The following is a 19848-nucleotide window of genomic DNA, read 5'->3' as shown; positions in this document are numbered from 1 at the left end:
AATTTTATAATTAAAAATGAAACTACATTTTAAGGCTATCACAAAGATTTCTAGTATTGAAGCCACTATTTGAAGGTGTGCTTTACTTTGATTGTTTAGAGACTCGGCTTTATACATGCCGCACCTTTCAAGTAATTGTTGATTGTGTCGTTAGGCACCCGAACAAAATTCTAACCCTTATATGATAAATGTTGAAGTAGTGGACAAAAGGTCCCCCTGTCTATGGCAGTTGGGCAAAAAGCCCCATTTTCTTTTAACTGCCAAAATAACTGTTGGTTTCATGTTGGAGTTTGAATTTTGACAAATAGCTGAAGTTTCAAATAGAGGAACACGGGGTAGGCAATTAGATAGACAGAGAAGAAGCATGCACACACATACACAAAGAATTACAAAGAGAATTGAGAACAAAAAATATTGAACAAAGAAAGATAAGACCATGCCAAAAACAAGATAATTGGGACACGTAAGTCCCGTTTCTCTTGTTTCCCTCAATATAAATTCCGTTTTTTTCATGTATTTACTAATTCTGAGGTTTTCTTGTTTGAATTTTGTAATGGGATCTAAGTAACAAAGCATTCTTGAGTGCTTTAGGAGAATGTACCCGATTAATATGGATGAACGCCTACACAGGGTTGAATTCGATTGTTATGCTTTGTGAATTCTTTCTTGAGTGCTCGAGGAGAATGTACCCAATTAATCTGGGAGAACGTAACCGATTTATTTTGCGAATTATTTTTTTTATATTTCTATTAGCTTGTGGGCTGACAAGATCCGTTCTTATATATATATATATATATATATAAACATTTATATAAGGTTACAACCTTAAAATGTAGAATTAAGGTGCACCTCAAAAATCCATCATAAAATGTTGTTTGATGTTGGAAAACCCTCTAATTGATCATCTCAACATCAAGATGTATGAATATAAAAGGAAAAAAATATTTCGCGGTTTCGAGAAAAGGGCTCATTTGCAGCTATGGATCTAGCAACGAAAACTGAAGATTGGGACTGAATATTTCAGGCTGCAACCGCTTTCAGCATCCATTTTGGGTGTTCTTGGACCCACAACGAAAACTGAAGATTGGGATTGAAGGAGCTAGCAGCTAGCTAGTTAAAAAATAGTGTTTCTTGCAACACATTATTTGGACCGTGTATTTTCAAAATTTTCATGTGTTTGTAGATCTACTTCATTTGAACCATTTTTGGAGTTTAAATTTTTATAATTGGAGATCAAAATAGATTCTCAAGCCATCCTAAAGAATTTTAGACACCAAATTTACATTTGTGATAAAATTTGAAGGCATGCCTTAATTTGATTGTTTAAGGTTGCAAACCACACCTATATATATATATATATATATATATATATATATATATATATACGTAAAGGAAAAGTTTTAAAACGCCTATGGGCGATTTTGAATAGTGTTTCTCCCCACAACAGCTCTCGTAGAGCCATTGCAACGACTCGAGAGCCGTGGTAGAATCCCTTGAATTTTGCTTGAAAAAAGGACTACAATGAACATGCTATGTCTGTTGCGGGCGTTTTATGCACACCATCCGAAAAAATCGGATGGCACCAAGCCTATGGGCGAAAAAACAGTGTTGTCGCCCATAGGAGTTGCTTAGTGGCTTCTATATAAATAATGAATATATATATATATATATATATATATGAGCTGACTGTCCTGCTAAGAATAGGCTGGACGGCCCAAATTCAGATGGCCCTGACAGGCATGGGGGCATTTTCGTCATGTTTTATTTTGCATATAATTCTTTTGTTATTTTTTCTTGTTGTGCCTAGGTTTCTCACACCTCTTTTCAAAATTCCTGGTCAAAAGGATTTATTGCAAAAGTGTAAAATGAAAAGGTGACATAGACACTGGCTGTTGGATATTCTTGGATTGAATCTGAGCTGTTCCGGCATATGCTATTCAATAGGCTAGCTGGGTCAAGAAATCATTATATATAGATATATATATATATATATATGTGGAAAAAGTTATAGAATGAGACCATTTGCCTTTGGTACAAAGCGGTCACATTAATTTTGACCATTGGATGTGAAATTGAGTGGCTGCAATTATTCCATCGACCAAGCTCAAACTTCAAAAGAAATTTTTTCGAACTTTGTGACACATCCAAGCTATCAAATTTCACATTGGATCGTTGTAAGTAATTGTGACTACCTTGTATCAAGGTAAATGGTCTCATTCTATACAATCCTATATATATATATATAAGGTTTGTCTAGAGTTAACCATCCCTCAAAATACAAAGGCTAATGTTAGAATGAGTTGTGATGAGGTATTTATTAAAAAAGTCACTACTTTTTGTTTAAAAAGTTATTTTAATGGGTAACTTAATCATTAAGGGAAAATTTAAATTTTTACAAAAGTACAATGGTATTTTTGATGTTAGTATCCTGGAACTTTATTAGTAGAATACCCTTGTCCTTTAGTAATAATTTCAACTATGCCCCTTACAAAAATGACAAAATACCCTTGTCTGTTTGTGATATTTAACAAACACCGTTACTTGATGAGCAAGATATCACAAACAGTAATTTTTAAAAAAAAAAAGACACTTCATATTTAGTAAATCCACCATTCACAACTCACTCTAACATTAACCTTTGTAATTTGAAGGGTTGTGACTTGTAGATTATCCCATATATATATATACATATCGTGGGGATGTGTGTTAGTATTTTTTATTTTGATTTTTAGTTTTTTGCAGAGTGGATTGAGCTGAAATTTTAAGGCTGTCTGCACAACCATCATGCACTTAATAAAATAAAAAAATAATTCTCAAAAATTAAAATTACCAAAAATTCTCATGAAATATTGCAGGGGTATGTTGTTTTTTTTTGGATTTAGGTGCTTGAGCTCTAGGCACAACACCCTGAAAATTTCAGATCAACAAATTTGTAAATAAAAAATTGAAACTCGTAGAATTTCAACTATTCAAAATCGATTGGACAGCTGGGAGCCCATGAGCAAGCGTTTGGAATTATGTTATATACATATTCTTTATACTATGGTAATGCTCGTGTCAATGAGTTTCATGCATATTTATTTGTCCGAGCTGTACTATATTTATGCTAACGTCTCATATAACCTTAATCGTGTCCTGGATTCCAACAAATAACAAATCTTGTTATGTTAGTCTTATATTATAATCCCTTACCCTTATTATCTGAATTTCATATAAAACTTTCTGGTTATATATGTCTAATTATATATTTATGTGAGCAGAGGAGATTTGAGCCTTTTCATTATTTAATGGGGCTAAGGGCTTTATTTGACCATAATTTGTGTTTCACAAATTTGAACACATTCATTGTTAATCTGACATAGTTAGACTTTCTGCCAAAGTGTTTGATCTTTAATTCAGTGTTGCATTGGGAGGGGTTGGTAGTTTGGTGGGCCTATTTGCCACGTATATTCAATGTGCATTGCAGGAGTGATGAGCTTGTGTGGGGCTGCCAAATCTTGTTTCTTTTAGGATAAGTCTCTCTTTTCAGGATATGCAACAGTTGTATTAGATCTGTGATGCCATTGTATACTGGCCGCTGTGGTAACTGAATTTCTAAGTCGCGTACATTATTCTTGTGTAATGTGTACTCTCTCAGTTTATTAGAAATTTCCAATTCCTAGTATTTTCCATCATAAAGGCCCCTTTTTCTTTTGACATCATTTCTATTTGTTTTTTACACATATTGCTTCCAGTTTCTCAGGCTACTTTCAGAAGAAAATTGTGATAAAGATTCATCAGAGAAGATTGAACAGGAGTTTGCACTGTCAAAGGCAGTTGATGCTGCAACAATGAGCTTATTGGATTCCACCTCCTGTTCAACTCATATTACTCAAGGGAGCCAGGAGGTCCAACATGAGAGGGATCAAAGAAGTTCTTCAAGCAATATGCAAGAGGCTTCTGAAGCAGATGGTACAACCCCTAGTGTTTTAAAAACAACGAATCCTAATATCTTTCATGACAGGGAGGGCAAATTATTGATCCAAGAAAAGGATGGGGAGGACAAGTCTGAGAGCCGGAGTAATAGCAATAGTGACAAGCCACTGCAAGAAGCTAAGCTAGTTTGTTATCAGCGCAAAGTTGCAGTTCTCTTTGATCTCCTTTCTGCTTGTTTGGCTGACACACCTGAAGATGAAAAGAAAGCATCACGGATCAGGAAGGGTTATGATGCACGGCATCGTATTGCTCTTCGGTTGTTGGCCACATGGCTGGATGTGAACTGGATAAAAATGGTTTGACTTCTCATGCTCAACCTTTCTCTATTCTTTTGTCTTTTTCTGATAAAGACAAACTATGGATTCCCGTTTAAAATGGGGCCCTCCTCTGCAAATGTATTAACTTTTTCGCCTTTTTATTTGGACTGATGCTATAGTGTATCTCATAAATCTTCCCAAAAATAGGCTTCACCAGCATGTGTATATTACATAGGCTCGCTGCAGCTAATAATTGGAAGTTTATTAGGAATTTTGTAGTTTTTCTCCATATATTATAGCCTTACAATATCAAACATAATAGGACAAGGTTTTTATGAGTCACCCAACTCATCTATTTACATGAGTCCTATATCTTAAATCCATCTTAGAGATGGATTTCAGATCCAAAAAATTAGGGGTCGATAATCTCTATGATAATAAACATGAATATAAAAAAAGAAAATAAATTTTAAAAATAAAAATTGATATTTTTTTCAAGTGTTTTTAAGATCCTCCATTTTAGGTTTCAGTGAGACCACCATTACCAACTATCCATCTTTGAGATGATGGCTGATGCATCAGGGGTCACATATGTGGACTTGCATCCCTGGAACACCTCTCCAACATAATATCAGATGATAGAATGAGAAATTGTCACAATCATGTTCATTTTTAGCCTTTGCTCTTTCCTAATTGGACCTATTGTCCTGTACCATATTGTACTACAGATTTTTACATGCTAATTTAACAGGTGGCTTCAAAATCCCTTAGCTGGAAAAATATTCATTCTTTTGTTTAATGGTTAGAAATAACTTTTAATGGTTGAGAAAAATATTCGTACTTAGCTCCCATTTATTGGGTGTATCACATGATATCTCTCAAAGATAGTCCAAGTCAACTTTTTGTAAGATTTGTTTTTTTGGAGAAATAGGTTGACTGCATTAAAAGAGTAAAGAATTACATTTCTTTCTAACCCTAAAGATGCCAACCCCACATATTGGGTGCACAGACAACATAAGTTGAGATAGGGAGAGAGAAGAAAAGAAGAAGAAAACATATAGAAAAACGAAGGGAAAAAATACGTAAAAAGTGGGCAGAGCCATACATATGCTTAAAGGATACAAAATCCTTGTGCAAAGCAGAGGGCCTTGTTGATGAGAGATAAATAATGCCAAGCTAAAGATAGTCAGGTAGGGGGGCCTTTGCTATCAGATGAAAGAGCTAGTGTGAGCATCGGGCCTCTGCTAGCTGGTGAAAGAGCTGGTGGCTCTGCTATCTGGTGAAAGAGCTGATGAGAACACCCGGCAGTATAAAGTGCAGCGGACCCCACTGTACTAAGCATAGAGAACCAGGGAGGCAAATGTGTTTTGAGGTCTAGTGGAGGATGGGTAGGCAGGTGAGAACCCCAGAGAACTATGCAGAGAGGTCCTGAGGGCCAGGTGTGAGAAATTAGAGGTAATGAGGGCTGGGGGAGGTTGGGTGAGAGAGATGAGAGATCCTTTGTAATAGGTGACGAGGTCCATGGGCTCTTACTTTCCATAGCCTAAAACCCCACCCTAGTTTGTCCTTATCCATTCCTTAGAGTTGAGATGAGGTTTAAGAAAATGTGCGAGAGTAGAGAGGAAGTAGGAGATATAGGGATGAAGAATTAAGAACTGGGGAGGGTGAAACGAGAAGGGATGAGAGGGGGGAGAGTGTAGAGGAGGAGGGGGGAAAGAGAAGGGATGAGAGGGGGAGTATGTGGACTGGAGCTGTAGTGGTTTTAGTGGTGGAAGGGGTTGGAGCGGGCGTGGTCAATGGGAAGATTGGAGAGAGAGGGAGAGATGAAAAAGGAAGAAAGGTTGAGGGTGAGCATGAACGCTGCAGCTATGTAATAGTTTTCGTATAAGAAGGTTGGTGGTTTAATGGGGATAGAAGATGGAAGAAGAGAATGAGGAGGTGAGGAGTGAGGGTTACAGTGATGCGTACCTGAGATTAGTCATTGAGCGAAGCGAGGACTCCTACCTCCGGGTATGTTAGTGATCATGTATCGACAATGGTCTGGTTAGGCAATGTAAAATGAGGGCGGCTCGGGAGCACAAAATGAAGCTTTTGCCCCCAGCAGACTGGTATGGAATGATTGGGCCTCTTAATTATTTTTTTTGATAATTAGCCTCTTATTTTGTTTTTCTCCCTTTTCCTTCCTTTTTTCCTTTTTTTTTTCCCTTCCTTTTTTTTCTCTTCTTTTTTTTTTCAGAAGAAATCTAGGGGGAGAGGGAAGAGAGAATTGGGGAAGAGAAGGCGATAGAGGTGAATGAGGAGATTAGGTTGCTTGCTGAGTAAATGGACCGAGAGAAGCTCCTTCCCTAGCTAGTCGATCTGCCTTGGTATTTACCTCTCTGGGAATATGTGAAAGGAAACCTGAGGAAGAAGATTGCAAAGGTAGTAGATGTTATAAAAAATGGAAAAAAGCCTACAGGGAGGCTGTTGCTCTTGTGTAGCCCATCTTACAATGTTAAATGAATCCGACTCCACCAAAATCCCTAGAGCTTCAGGTGCTAATTCAAGCACCTTGTTGAGACGTACCAAGAGGGCCATAGCTTCCGCATATATAGAGTCCTGGTGTCCTATGAATTTAGAGAAAGACATAATGGTTGAAGTAGGTCCAGCCAAGGTTCCACCTATGCTCGAGGGGCCTGGGCTGCCTAGGGAGGAATAGTCTATATTGAGTTTGTGGAAGCCTTGGGGAGGGTGGGTCCAAGGAGGTCTAGGTCTATTTGTTTGGACAGAAATGTGTAACTGGCTGTCCCAATTGTTGAGGAAGTGGGAAATTTGCGTAGTGGCAAAAATGGGGAAGGAATTGGCCCAGTATGAGATCAAAGCAGTAATCGAGTAAAAATAGACTGGGTTGTTTTATGTATACCTCTGAAGGTCCTAGAGTTTCTCTCTAACCAAAGACTCCAAAATAGTCTGCGATGGCAAGATGCCTTAGCTGTTTTCCTTGCTTTGAAAAAGGAGGTTCAAAGTAAATTTGAAATAATTGGGTTGAATTTTCAGGGGTTACCCATTGTAACCCAAAAAGGTTTAGGATAGAAGACCAGTGGTTTTGTGACACCTCACATTGGAGGAAGAGGTGAGAAATTGTCTCCTCTTCTTGGAGACACAAAATGCATCGGTTGGGGAATGAAAAGCGCCTTTTTTTGAGTTGGTCAAGGGTAAGGATTTTGCCTTGTAGGAGTACCCAAATAAATGCCTCGATTTTGTGAGGGATGGGTAATGACCAAGATAAATCGAGAAGAGGTTTAGGATTGGGAATGGGAATGAGGGAAGAATAAAAAGATGAGACTGCGAAAAAGCCCGAGGGAGCGGGAGACCAAATCATTGAATCTGGTTGTCATAGGGTGCTAAAAGATCTTCCTAAGGTTTTCAGCAGTGTGATAAGGGCTGAGGATTCTTGATCGGTTAGATTGCGTTTGAAGATGGGAGTCCATACTAGAGATGAGCTTGAGAAGGGCACGTACTTTGCAACTAGGGCCGATTGGTTTTGGGCTGCAAGAAAAAGTGAAGGAAAGCCAGAGAGAGTGAAGAAGTTCCTAACTAGGTAGCTGTCCAAAAATGAATTCTAAGGCCATCTCCTAAACAGTACCTAATTCTATTGGTAAATTCTAACCTAGTAGAAGAGATACCTTTCTAGGCCTTAGAAGATCGATGAGGAGGAGATCTAGGTAGCCAATTGTCCCCATTTAGGCCATATTTAGCTTGAATGACCTCTTTCCATAGGAGGGGGTGGGGGGAGGAGAATTTCCACCACCGTTTCCCTAGAAGGGCGTGGTTCATAAGTCTAAGATTTTTAATACCAAGGCTACCGAATTTCTTAGGATGACATACTAGGTCCCTGGCCACTAGGTGAATTCTCCTGATATCTTCCACCCCTGACCAAAGGAAGTCTCTCATGAGTTTTTCCAGTTTCTGAATGACCGAAATGGGGATATGGAAAAGTGACATGAAATAAATGGGAATACTGGCTAGAGTTGCTTGAATTAAGGTGATTCTTCCCCCAAATGATAGATATTTGCCTTTCCAAGAGGCGAATTTCCATGTGAATCTCTCTATAAGGTTGTCCCACATGGTTTTCTTTGGTTGCTTATGCATAATGGTTGTCCCACATGTTTTTCTGGCCCTTAAAGATTTCTTCACTAAGGGTAAGTTGCTCAAGCAAATCAATTCTACCTTTATTTGTCCGATTCTTAAAGTGGATGCACCTAGGGTGATGAAAGACTTTCGACCTATAGGGTTGTGTAATGTCTTATACAAAATCATCAGCAAAATAATTTCTACTCGCCTACGAGTTGTTCTTGCTGATTTTATCAACCCTAGGCAGGCTGCTTTTTTGAAAGGTAGGCTTATTACTAATAATATTATCATGGCAAACAAACTTATGTCTCTTTGCCTTAAGAACTCAGATCGGCCTAAAATGTGTCTGCAAATCGATTTGAGCAGTGCATATGATAGAGTGTCTTGAGATTTTATAGTGGGTAGGATGCACGCTTTGGGTATTCCTGAGTTATTTGTTTCTTGGATTCACTTGTGTATTTCCACTACTTCTTTCGCTGTTATGAGGAATGGCTCACCCAAAGGTTTTTTTAAAGGTAAGAGAGGTTTGAGGCAAGGGGATCCTCTATCTCCTTATCTTTTTTTGCTGGTCATGGATTTTTTTAGTAGACAACTTGATTGTGCTATGTTGCAAGGCAAGGCATGGTTCTCGGCGCGTTTCCTTCAGGGTGTGACTATGGGGTCTCTTATCTTTTTTATACTGATGATGTGCTTATTTTCTGTGAGGCATCCATTTCTACTGCCACAGCAATGTGTGAACTTATTCATAAGTTTGAGAGGAGTACTGTTAGATTTTGAACTCATGTAAAAGCAAGGTGATAGGGAAGAATTCTGAGGGAGTTAAAGTTTGTTGAAGGGTTTCTTCTTGTCCGCTATTTGGGCCTACCATTATTTCTATTTAGGCCTACCATTATTTCGTGGACATCTGAGGCACAGTTGTCATAGTCTGGTGGGTAAGGTGTTCAGTAAGATTGGGTCTTGGCAGCCTTTATGCCTCTCATATGCCGGTCGACTTCAATTGCTTGTACTGGGGGCTTCATCGGTTTTCTGGTTGTTATCCTTCATTCTCCCAAAGAAAACATGTAATATGATAGAGAGACTACAGAGAAACTTCTTATGAGCCGGTGAAGCAAAAAAAAAGGTATTCATCTTATAAAATGGAAAACAGTGTCCCTCTAACTGAAGGAGGTCTTGAGGTAAGGGATATGGCGGATTTCAATATCACATGAAACATGGAGCATTTTGGAAAATTCATCCTCGTTGTTGGCACGGTTCTTCAAACATCAATATTTTAGAAAGTCCTCTATTTGGGAGGCTGAAGGCAGAAGAGGATGTTCTCATGAATGGAAGGGGATTTTACTTGGCTTGTTTCATTTGAGAGGCAATGTATAGTGGAATATTGGTAATAGTCAGATGATGGATTTCTGGATGGACCCATGGTTAGCAGGTCAATCACTCTCAGATTTCTACGATGATAACATTCAGGAATATTTGGGGGCTGCTGTAGGGAGGAGGGTTTCAGACTTTATCAGAGGAGTACCTCAAGCTTGGGTTCTACCACATCCCACATCTGATTTTTTGAGGAATATATGGAGAGAGGTTGAGAATTATACTCTCCCTCTACAGCCCAAGAAGGATTCACTGATTAGATTCATTCTGCTGATGGATTATTCTCTATTAAAAGGGCATGGGATTTTATTAGGCATCAAGGTTCATCACAACCTATTTTCCGTGCAGTTTGGTCCTCCAAATGCCACTCAAGGGCGAAATAGTTCTCATGGCTGGCCTTGCATAATCGATTGCCCACTTCATTCTTATTATAGCAGCAAGGCATGCAACTGGACTCTTTATGTCCCTTTTGTAATAACCATGATGGCAATCTTTTTCATCTATTATTCCAATGTGCCTTTGCGCAGGGTGTATGGATATCACTCTCTTGGAGATGTGGAAAAAGGTTTGTCTTCGGTACCTCTGTCCCTGATTTACTTAGGTGGTGGTTACCTTTCAGGTTTAAATCACATGGACTTCGTAATATTTGGTCTTCCATCTTTTTTACTGCTATTTGGTTCTATGGGAAGAGCACAACAGAAGAATTTTTGAGTCAAGACCCACCAGGAGAGAGCTTATTGTGGAAAGGATTACCCTACATGTTCAGGCCCTAGCAGAGGGCTGAGTCTTTTACTTCGGTAGTGTGGTCTTTTCCTGAGACTCATAATTACAAACTCAATATTGATGGTGCTTCCTTGAGAAATCCAGGTTTAGCAGGTGGTGGTGGAGTTATCAGGAACAGTGCGGACGGCTTTATTGCTGCTTTTGCAAAGCATTTTGGTTTTGCTTCTAATAACCATGCAGAATTCTTGGCATTTGAGGAAGGAATTCAATTGGTTATTCAAAGTAATTGCTTTCCAATTCAAATTGAAAGTGACTCGGCCTTGCTTGTGAATGTCATTCAAATCGATGCAATGCTCCATGGAGCCTAAAGACGATTGTGGACAATTGTTGCACCAGACTGTCTTCTCATCGATGGTCCATTACACATGTTTTTCGTGAGGCTAACATGGTTGCTGATGCCCTAACTAAGAGGGTAGCTGCTGGCCCCGGTGCTACTGTGTGGCGCCATAGATGACCAAATTTTCTCTCCTCTCTTTTATTACATGATCTGGCGCATTTGCCCTACCATAGGGTTGTATCTTAATTGTTTTTCTCTGCTCTTTTATTAATAAAAAAAGGGTAGGGTCCTTCTCCGCCACTGACTTATCCAAAAAAAAGTATGAGGATGGAATGGTATGAGTGGTGCATCCAAGACAAGAGGCCAACCTTTGAAGAATAGAAACTTCCACATGTATACCCATCATTTTAGTTTTAGAGAGTTTGACTTTCATTCCAGTAAGAAGTTCAAAGGTTCTCTGAAAGCGCCACAGACAGTTGACTTGAGAAGGATTAACATCGTAGAAAATGAGCGTGTCATCTGCGTAGAGAAGTTGGGTGATAATTGGACCTAGGTGGGAAGTCTGGAATCCCGTGAGGGATCTAGAGTCATAATGACAAGAAATTGCCTGACTAAACAGTTCCCCTATTGAGAGAGGGTCTCCTTGCCTAAGGCCCCTATTCGCTTGAAAGATAATGGAGCCATTAATGATAATGGAGATTGAGGGTTTTGAAATGCATTTGGAGATCCATTTTCTCCAGGTGGGAACAAAGCCCATTTTTAGATTGGATAGAATCAAGGAAATCCCAATCTACCCTATCATAAGCCTTTTCTCAGTCTAGTTTTATGACTAGACCTTGCTGCCCTGAGAGGGATCAAGAGTGTATGGCCTCATGAGCAGTCAAGGCCCCATTCAGAATTTGTCTGTTAGCTACAAGAGCTGACTGAGAAAGGGAGATGATGGAGTCAAGAGAATGTTGGAGTCGAGTAGCTAACACTTTAAGCGCTGCTTTAAGGTTTGAGAGAAGATCCTACTCCATATTGGAGTTGAGTAGCCTAGTTTCTTCCAATTGGCCCGCTTCGGAGATTAAGGCCGACATGTTTCTAATTCTGGTTCTAAAGTTTGAGAGAAGATCCCTACTCCATATTTTAAGCACTGCTTTAAGGTTTTGGAGTTTGCGAGATAGTTTGAACCCAACCCAACTGATAACATTAGTGGAAGACCACACTGAAGCTAACAGTGGCATGAAGGTAGGTTTCTCGAGCCAATGTAATTCAAAACTAAAAGGTTTGTGGGTGCAAGGAGGGGGATTAGTATCTAAAAGGATGGGCTTATGATTAGAAGTTGTTTTTGTGAGGGCACGGGAGGTGGTGCCAAGGAACAAAGTTTCCCATTGTTGATTGATTAAGAATCTGTCTTGCTTAGACATGATGGGGGTGGGGGCATGGTTAGACCAAGTGAAGGAAGCGCCTGAAAGGGGGATGTCTAAGAGGGGTATGCTTTCAATGAAGTCTGAAAACGCCCTCATCGAAGCGTTAATGCTCCCTCCATTTGCTTTCCAACACCAAGCTGTTTTCAACCTTGCCTCTTCCCCGCCCTCTCCTATCCCGGCCCATGGCATGTTGTATCCCTCTCTTCCTCACTCGGCTGTGCCACTCCTTTTTGGCTCGCCTTGCCTTCCCTCCACTCTTTCGCCAATGCCCAACCGCCCCCCTCCCCCCCCCCCCCCCCGTCTTCCCGCCCACAGCCCGATAAACCCCTCCATCACTCCTCTACCCTCTTCCTCTGAACCCCTTCCTTTCCTACCCCTCGACCTCTACCCCTCCCACGCACAAAGCAAGCCATGGAGTCGCCCAAGGTTTCCGGTACAGCCATCTCTCCCCCTTAGGTGTGCGACAACGTTGAGGGGGTCAACGGGGATGGAAACGACCAAGCCATAGAGTCATCTGAGGATCTTGGTACACCCATCTCTCCCCCTTCGGTGGGGGACAAGGCCAAGGGGGTCGACGGGGATGGAAGTGACAGAGATTTGGCGAGAATGAAAGAAATTTATCATGTTATGGGCTTCCAATATGAAGGCCTTGAAGGACCGGCCCACCGTTTCCTCCTTGTAGATGCTCAAAGCCGTCTAAGGTGAGTATTAAAGGACAAAAAGAGCTTCTTAATATTTTCTCATCTATCTCATTCGATAACTCCCCTTTAGCCGATCTCCAATCCTCCACCTCCTCTCCTTCACTGAGGAGGTCTGCCAGATTAGCTTCTTCCACAGCTTCTATTCCCAAACCATGAAGATCCTCTCTTGGAACATTAGAGGTTTGGTACACTCGTCCAAAAGGGAGGCAGTCAAGGACTTGACCACGAAACACCTTTCGGCTATTCTGGCCCTCACTGAAAGCAAACTACTTGAGCCCACTCTCCTTCAAATTCATCAGGTCTGGGGTAGAAGGCCTTGCCAATGGGTCGCTCTACCTGCAGATGGGGCTTCAGAGAGAATCTGGTTGATCTGGAACCCCGCAGACCACCACCTCCTCTCATCCCATTTAGGGGAATTCTTCGTTACCTTACTCCTTTCACGCATTTCCGACGGCTTACGTTGGAAATTTTCAGCCATCTATGGCCCTTGCTCAGCTACTCTTCGACCTCGTCTCTAGACAAAAATGGACCGGGTGGCTGCCTTACCCCACCCTATTTGGTGTTTGGGTGGAGACTTCAACATTATAAGATGGGCTCATGTGAGAAATTCAAACTCTACCATTTCTCAGGGAATGAAGGATTTCTTAGACTTTATCTTCTGGAATGAACTCTTAGATATCCCTTTACAAGGAAGCCGTTTTACTTGGTCCAACCACTCCCCTCAACCCTCTCTTTCTCAACTTGATAAATTCCTCCTATCTTTGAACTGGGAGGTACTCTTCTCGGACTCTCATGCCATGGCTTTGCCAAACCTCGCCTCTGATCACTGTCCTATTCTCTTAGACACCCAAGCTATCAATAAAGGACCGAAACCCTTTCACTTTGAACTGGCTTGGCTTGAAGAAAGTCTCTTCCCACCCTCATTCAGATTTGGTGTAACTCCTTCTCAGGCTAGGTTTCGGGAAGAGCAGGCTATAGGCTCCAAACTAAAATTCAGCTTCTCAGAGCCTCCCTAAAAACCTGGAGTAAATCCATCCCCGAGAATTACTCTCAAATCAAGAATTCCTTCCTCAACTCCATTCAAGCCCTTGATCGTATTGAGGAGTCCAAACCTTTGATTGATTCAGAATTAAACCTGCGGATCCAAACTAAGCTTGAATATTTCGCCACCCTTAATAAAGAAGAATTGTACTGGTTTCAGAGATCACGAGTAAGTTGGCTAAAAGCGGGGGACCATAATACACGCTTCTTTCACCAGATAGCAAATTGTCGTAGGAGAGACAATACCATTTTGACTATCAAGTCAAATAATTGTTGTCTGAAACAATTAGAAAAAATTGAATCGGCTACTCTTAACTACTTCCAGGCCCTCTACACTGCCCTGTTGGGCCCCAGACCTATAATGGCTGACCTTGATTTTCAATCTCTTACAAAAACCCAGGCCCTTTGGCTTGAGCGACCTTTCTTGGAAGAAGAAATCTAAAAAGCCTTATAAGACTTAACCAAAGACAAATCCCCCGGTCTGGATTGGTTCCCCATAGCTCCTTTCAAAATTTTTTGGTAAACTTTTTGCTCAAACTTTATGAGCTTCTTCGAAGAATTCTTTCACAGGGGAATCCTAGACAAAGCTATCCATGCTACCTTCATTGCCTTGGTCCCTAGGGTTGAAGGGGCTGAGGAGCTAAAGGACTTTCGCCCTATTAGCCTGCTCAATTCCTCCTACAAAATTCTAGACAAGGTGCTGACCTCAAGATTACAACAAGTCCTCCCCCTTCTCATCTCCCAGTCTCAATCAGCCTTCATCAAAGATAGACAAATCCTAGACGAAGCTTGAATAGCACATGAGTGTATTCATTCTAGGCATTTGTCTAAAAAGCCGGGTCTCATCTTTAAGATAGACTAGAAGAAAGCCTATGACCATGTCGATTGGTCCATTTTGGACGAGTCAATGGTAAGAAAGGGCTTCCGAGAACGCTGGAGAAAATGGATGAGAGGCTTGCTATTCTCATCCCCACTTCTCGATCTTCATAAATAGAGCCCCAAAAGGCTTCTTCCCCTCCTCGAGGGGGTTACGCCAAGGGGATCCCCTCTCCCCCTTTCTTTTTGCTATAACAGCAAAAGTCTTCAGCCGATCTATCTCCCGTCTTTACCAAGCAAGCTTTCTTTCGGGTTTCAAAACCTCTCACCAAGGCCCTACAGTGTCTCATCTGCAATATGCAGACGACACACTGGTATTCTTAGAAGCCTCTCAATAAGAAATTGAAAACTTGAGGCTATACCTCGAATGCTTCCAATTGGCCATAGGTTTCAAAGTCAACATGGAAAAATAAAAAATGATGGGAGTAGAAATCTCCAACGCAGATATTAGGGAGCTTATCCCAAATTGGGATTGCAAAGTTGAGGATCTTCCTACAACCTACCTTGGCCTCTGGGTTTTGGAAAACCGAAAAAGAGACACTGGTCACATGTGATCGACAAGGTTGATAGGTGGTTGGTGGGATGGAAAGGGAGATACCTTTCTCAAGCTGGCCGAACCACTTTGATCAAAGCAACTCTGGCCAATGCCCCTGTCTACCTCATGTCTCTGTTCCAATTGCCAACCTCAGTGGCAAATCGACTTGATCAACCTATGAGAAATTTTCTCTGGTCGAGCCAGGCAGAGAGAACTAAATACCATTTAATCTCTTGGGAAAAAGTGTGTTTACCCAAACAACATGGGGGTTTAGGGATCAGGATCCTAAGAAAACATAACCTGGCCCTTTAGGCAAATGGTGGTGGCATCTAGTAACTCAGACTGATTCCCTTTGGGCCAAGGTCCTACGCCGTAAATGTAAGATCTCCGAAGGCACTTGGGTGTCAGAGAAGAGACCTTTCAGCAAGGCCTCAGGATCGTGGAGGTCCTTCACCTCATCCCTTTCACTGTTAAGAAATTTTATCAGATTTTATCCAAGAGAGGGAACAAGAGTGCGCTTCTGGTCAGATCTCTGGCTCGGACGCACCCCCTTAAGGGATCTCTTCCCCCTCCTTTTACTCCATTGTCTCTAACAAAGGTTCCACTATCACAGAGGAAATGGTAGTAGTGGGAGGTAGAAGAGGGTGGAACCCTCCTTCAGAAGAAACCTCTGATGAGGAAAGAAATCACTTTCTCTCTCTTTCGGCAACATTACATAATTCCTTCATTTCCACACAAGGGAGGGACTTGTTGGTATGGTCTCTTTCACCCTTTGGTTTTTTCTTGGTGGCTTCATTCTACAAAAGGCTTATCCAACCTCTCACTTTCCCTCTTAACCCCCCTTTTGTACTATCCAAGGTTTGGTCCACAATAGCACCTCCTAAAGTGCAGACTTTCAACTGGAAAGCAGGGTCCCAAAGGGCTCTTACAGTGGATCAGCTTCAAAAGAAAGGGATCCCTATTCCCAATAGATGTATCATGTGTCTGTGCGAGGAAGAATCAAATCCTCACCTCTTCATCCATTGTAACATTGCTCATGATCTCTGGGGTCCAATGTTGCAGCCATTCGGGGTCCAATGGGTAATGCCTCCGACAGTCAAGGATATTTTATCTTTAGACCATGCGTCTCACTGGACGAATCCTATGGAAGGCTGCCGTGGCGGCCATCGTTTGGGTTATCTCGAAAGAGAGAAACTCCAAGATATTCCATGGCCCTATTGCCCAAGGTTTAGCACTTTTCCACAAGGTTACATCCCTAGTAATTTTTTGAGCATCCAACCAACGGATCTTTTCGGGGTTCTCAGCAAATACCTTCCTAAGCCAGTGGGAAAACATCCTGCATCACCGCCCACGGAAGGTGCAAAAATCTCACAACTGACAACCACCCTCAGAAGGAGTTATAAAGCTTAACTTCGTTGGTTGCTCTCTAGGAAACCCCGGTCATGCAGGTGCGGGAGGTGTCTTCAGAGACCACCATCACACAATATTGCTTACCTTCAGAGACCACCATCACACAATATTGCTTTCCTTTTCCGAGTATCTTGTCTTTCAAGATTCTCAGTATGCCGAAGTAATGGCCCTCCTCTTGGGCATCAAAAGCTTCAATCACTCTTGAGGGCGATACCTTATAGTGGAGGGAGACGCGAGTAATATTATATCATGGGCAACCGGGAGATCCACTCCTCCATGGTATCTTGCTTCGATTTTTGATGAGATCGCATACATCCGTAGGGATATGGTCGTCTTATGGATGCATACCTCGAGGATGTCAAACGAGTTGGCCGATCTCTTGGCAAAGGACGGGGCTAGGGCCCAACTTGAAGACCAAACCTGGTCCATCTCCTTTTTTGCTTTGGACCACAGACGGTACACGCAACAGTAGATCTCTTTGTAAAGGAGCAAACATATATGCCCAGTTTTTGTAATCTCATTGTAAATCTATTGTAATCGGGCAAATCTATAAGCCCATATTTGTATAGGGGCGACTGACATTTTTTATTGAGAGCCCCGTCTAGGGGGGACTCTCGGATTTAAACCAATATGTACTCCAACTCTTTATAGCAATACAAATGTTAACTTTTATCCAAAAAAATGGTGTGAAGGCCATTTACTTAACTTTAAAGGTCCGAAGTCCAGTTACTTTGGACCTTCAAGATCTGAGTTGATTGGACTTTGGAAATTCACTTCAGGACGATGAAGATCATAAGTCAGTCAAAAGTTTTTTTGGACTTCAATCTGAAGTCCTTATCACTTCAGACATTGAAGGTCGGAAGTGGGGGCATTTTGGGTGAAAATAATTCAAGGGGAAAAAGGGGTATGAAGGAGGTTATAGGGGATCTTTTAAAGAACGGTAATTTTTTGGAACATGAGGGTAAATTTCTCTATAGTTTTCTACAATATATGAGGTGGGAATTTCTCCTAGCCACAAAACTGCATGCTCTTTTAGGGAGGAAAATGCCATAGAATAGTTGTCTAATATTTCTTATGATCTTTTGATTTATTAATTTAGTTCAAAGCAATATTTAGCTGTTCCCATCTTACAAGCCTGGGGCTTCAAATTGATTGATTTGAAAGATTAAAGGAATATCTATACTGCCAAGTTACAAGCCTGGAGTTACCATAGCATCCCTTGCAAGAATTCCAAAAGTCAAATCCACTTTGCTAATCTGGGGTTTGCATTTGATACTCTTTCTATATTTTTAGTCAGAAAACTTGGTTGCTGGAATGTCAATGCACAATCCTCTCTATCGGAGCTCTTCCTGGCTTAAGAGAAACATGGAGATATTACTATGCCTCAATTCCCATCTCATGAAAAGAGTAACCTGGTTAGGGACTGCTCAATAATTTCATTTTTCAAATTTCAATCTGTTTATTGATTTCTTTATTGTCTGTGACAACAAGCTTACGATGATTTTATTATTATCTAATCGCAATTCTCAAATAACCAGCATAGCAACAACGACTTCTGTTTGCATTTTGAGTCCTCCATGAGATTATTGTATGGTATAAGTTGTAAAAACGATTGAGCAACCGTGTGTAAAAGTCTATATGAAAACTTGGTTGCTGGAATGTCAATGCACGATCCTCTCTATCGGAGCTCTTCCTGGCTTAAGAGAAAGATGGAGATATTACTATACCTCAATTCCCATCTCATGAAAAGAGTAACCTGGTTAGGGACTGCTCAATAATTTCATTTTTCAAATTTCAATCTGTTTATTGATTTCTTTATTGTCTGTGACAACAAGCTTACGATGATTTTATTATTATCTAATCGCAATTCTCAAATAACCAGCATATCAACAATGACTTCTGTTTGCATTTTGAGTCCTCCATGAGATTATTGTATGGTATAAGTTGTAAAAAAGATTGAGCAAACGTGTGTAAAAGTCTATATGAACGTTCACCAGATTGTTTGCAACAAGGCAAGTGCATAATAATTGCATTAGGATTTTTTGGACCCCAAATTTGGGATACATTGGTCACCTGAATGCTGTAATGGGGTATCCATGTGATGCTTTCTGCCTTTTTCATTGTGATGATGGGAGTGTAATCCCCATGTCGTCAAATCATAGCATTCAGCATGAAGTTGGAGAGAAAAATTCATACAAGACTCAGACAAAATATCTAACATTTGGATTTATGTACTTGGAAACCATGTGACAATGTTACGTAAAAACTTTTTGCTTACAAAGTGAACTATTATTCTGCCATTCTGTAAATTTTTATGCTCATTGTAGTTTAAAATTAACTGTCAATAAATCCATTGTTGTAGGAAGCTATGGAGATAATGGTTGCTTGCTCTGCAATGGCTGCAGCAAAAGGGGATGAATCACATACAGAGAATGTGGAAGCAGAAAAAGGCAAGTGGTCCAAGTGGAAGCGTGGTGGCATTATAGGAGCAGCTGCATTAACTGGAGGAACCTTGTTAGCTGTTACTGGTGGTAATGCTCATTGGATGTTTCTTACTATAACTGGGAAAGTTCAGTGCTTGTGGGGATATTTATTTGGTAGACATAAATGCCCTGGATGAATGGATTTCATATGTCGATCATCTTCATCAGGTCTAGCAGCTCCAGCAATTGCAGCAGGATTTAGTGCCCTAGCACCTACTCTAGGAGCGCTTGTCCCTGTTATTGGAGCAAGTGGATTTGCTGCTGCTGCTAGTGCTGCAGGATCAGTTGCTGGATCAGTTGCTGTTGCTGCCTCTTTTGGGGGTAATTCACTATCATATCTTTTGTGATGTATTGTTTTCATTATCTTATTAAATGTTATTTGATAAAAGGCCTTTTTGTATTGTCCTTTTCCATTCCATTGATGCTAAAGTTGAAAGTGCCACATAGATCTAGGTTTCTGCCAGTGTTAGATCAGTATATTGGAGATGATAGAGAAGAGAAGAAGTGAAGAGCAGGAAGAGGATGTAGGAAGAAGAGAGGGGTGGGCATGAGAGAATGAGATTCAGAAGTGGGACATGTTCCCTGGAGTTGGGCACTTCACACATATATGTTATTGA

The 19848-nt window shown here is 40.9% G+C and overlaps 1 protein-coding gene across 8 annotated transcripts in view; it reads left to right on the top strand.

The window, feature by feature from the left end:
* The window catches only part of LOC18424507 (transmembrane and coiled-coil domain-containing protein STS1), a 45114-nt gene that overhangs the window by 7093 nt on the left and 18173 nt on the right, over window positions 1-19848 (top strand). For 6 of the 8 annotated variants that reach the window (XR_016041751.1, XR_016041750.1, XR_016041749.1 and 3 more), the window contains exons 3-5: window positions 3735-4271; window positions 19111-19279; window positions 19400-19552. Coding sequence is in view for 5 of the 8 variants with exons in the window: in XM_020676667.2 (XP_020532326.1) it covers window positions 3735-4271; window positions 19111-19279; window positions 19400-19552 (859 nt within the window). In the remaining 3 variants the exon portion in view is untranslated. The remainder of the gene's footprint in view (window positions 1-3734; window positions 4272-19110; window positions 19280-19399; window positions 19553-19848) is intronic. The other 2 variants (XM_088848496.1, XM_088848497.1) reach the window with 1 other exon arrangement.

Source organism: Amborella trichopoda, chromosome 9 (assembly GCF_054954075.1).
Source record: "Amborella trichopoda isolate Santa Cruz 75 chromosome 9, AtrichopodaSantaCruz75HAP2 v2.0, whole genome shotgun sequence".
Lineage (NCBI taxonomy): Eukaryota > Viridiplantae > Streptophyta > Magnoliopsida > Amborellales > Amborellaceae > Amborella > Amborella trichopoda.
Note: the sequence above shows the minus strand (reverse complement) of the source record. Positions and strands in the feature narration are given on the sequence as shown.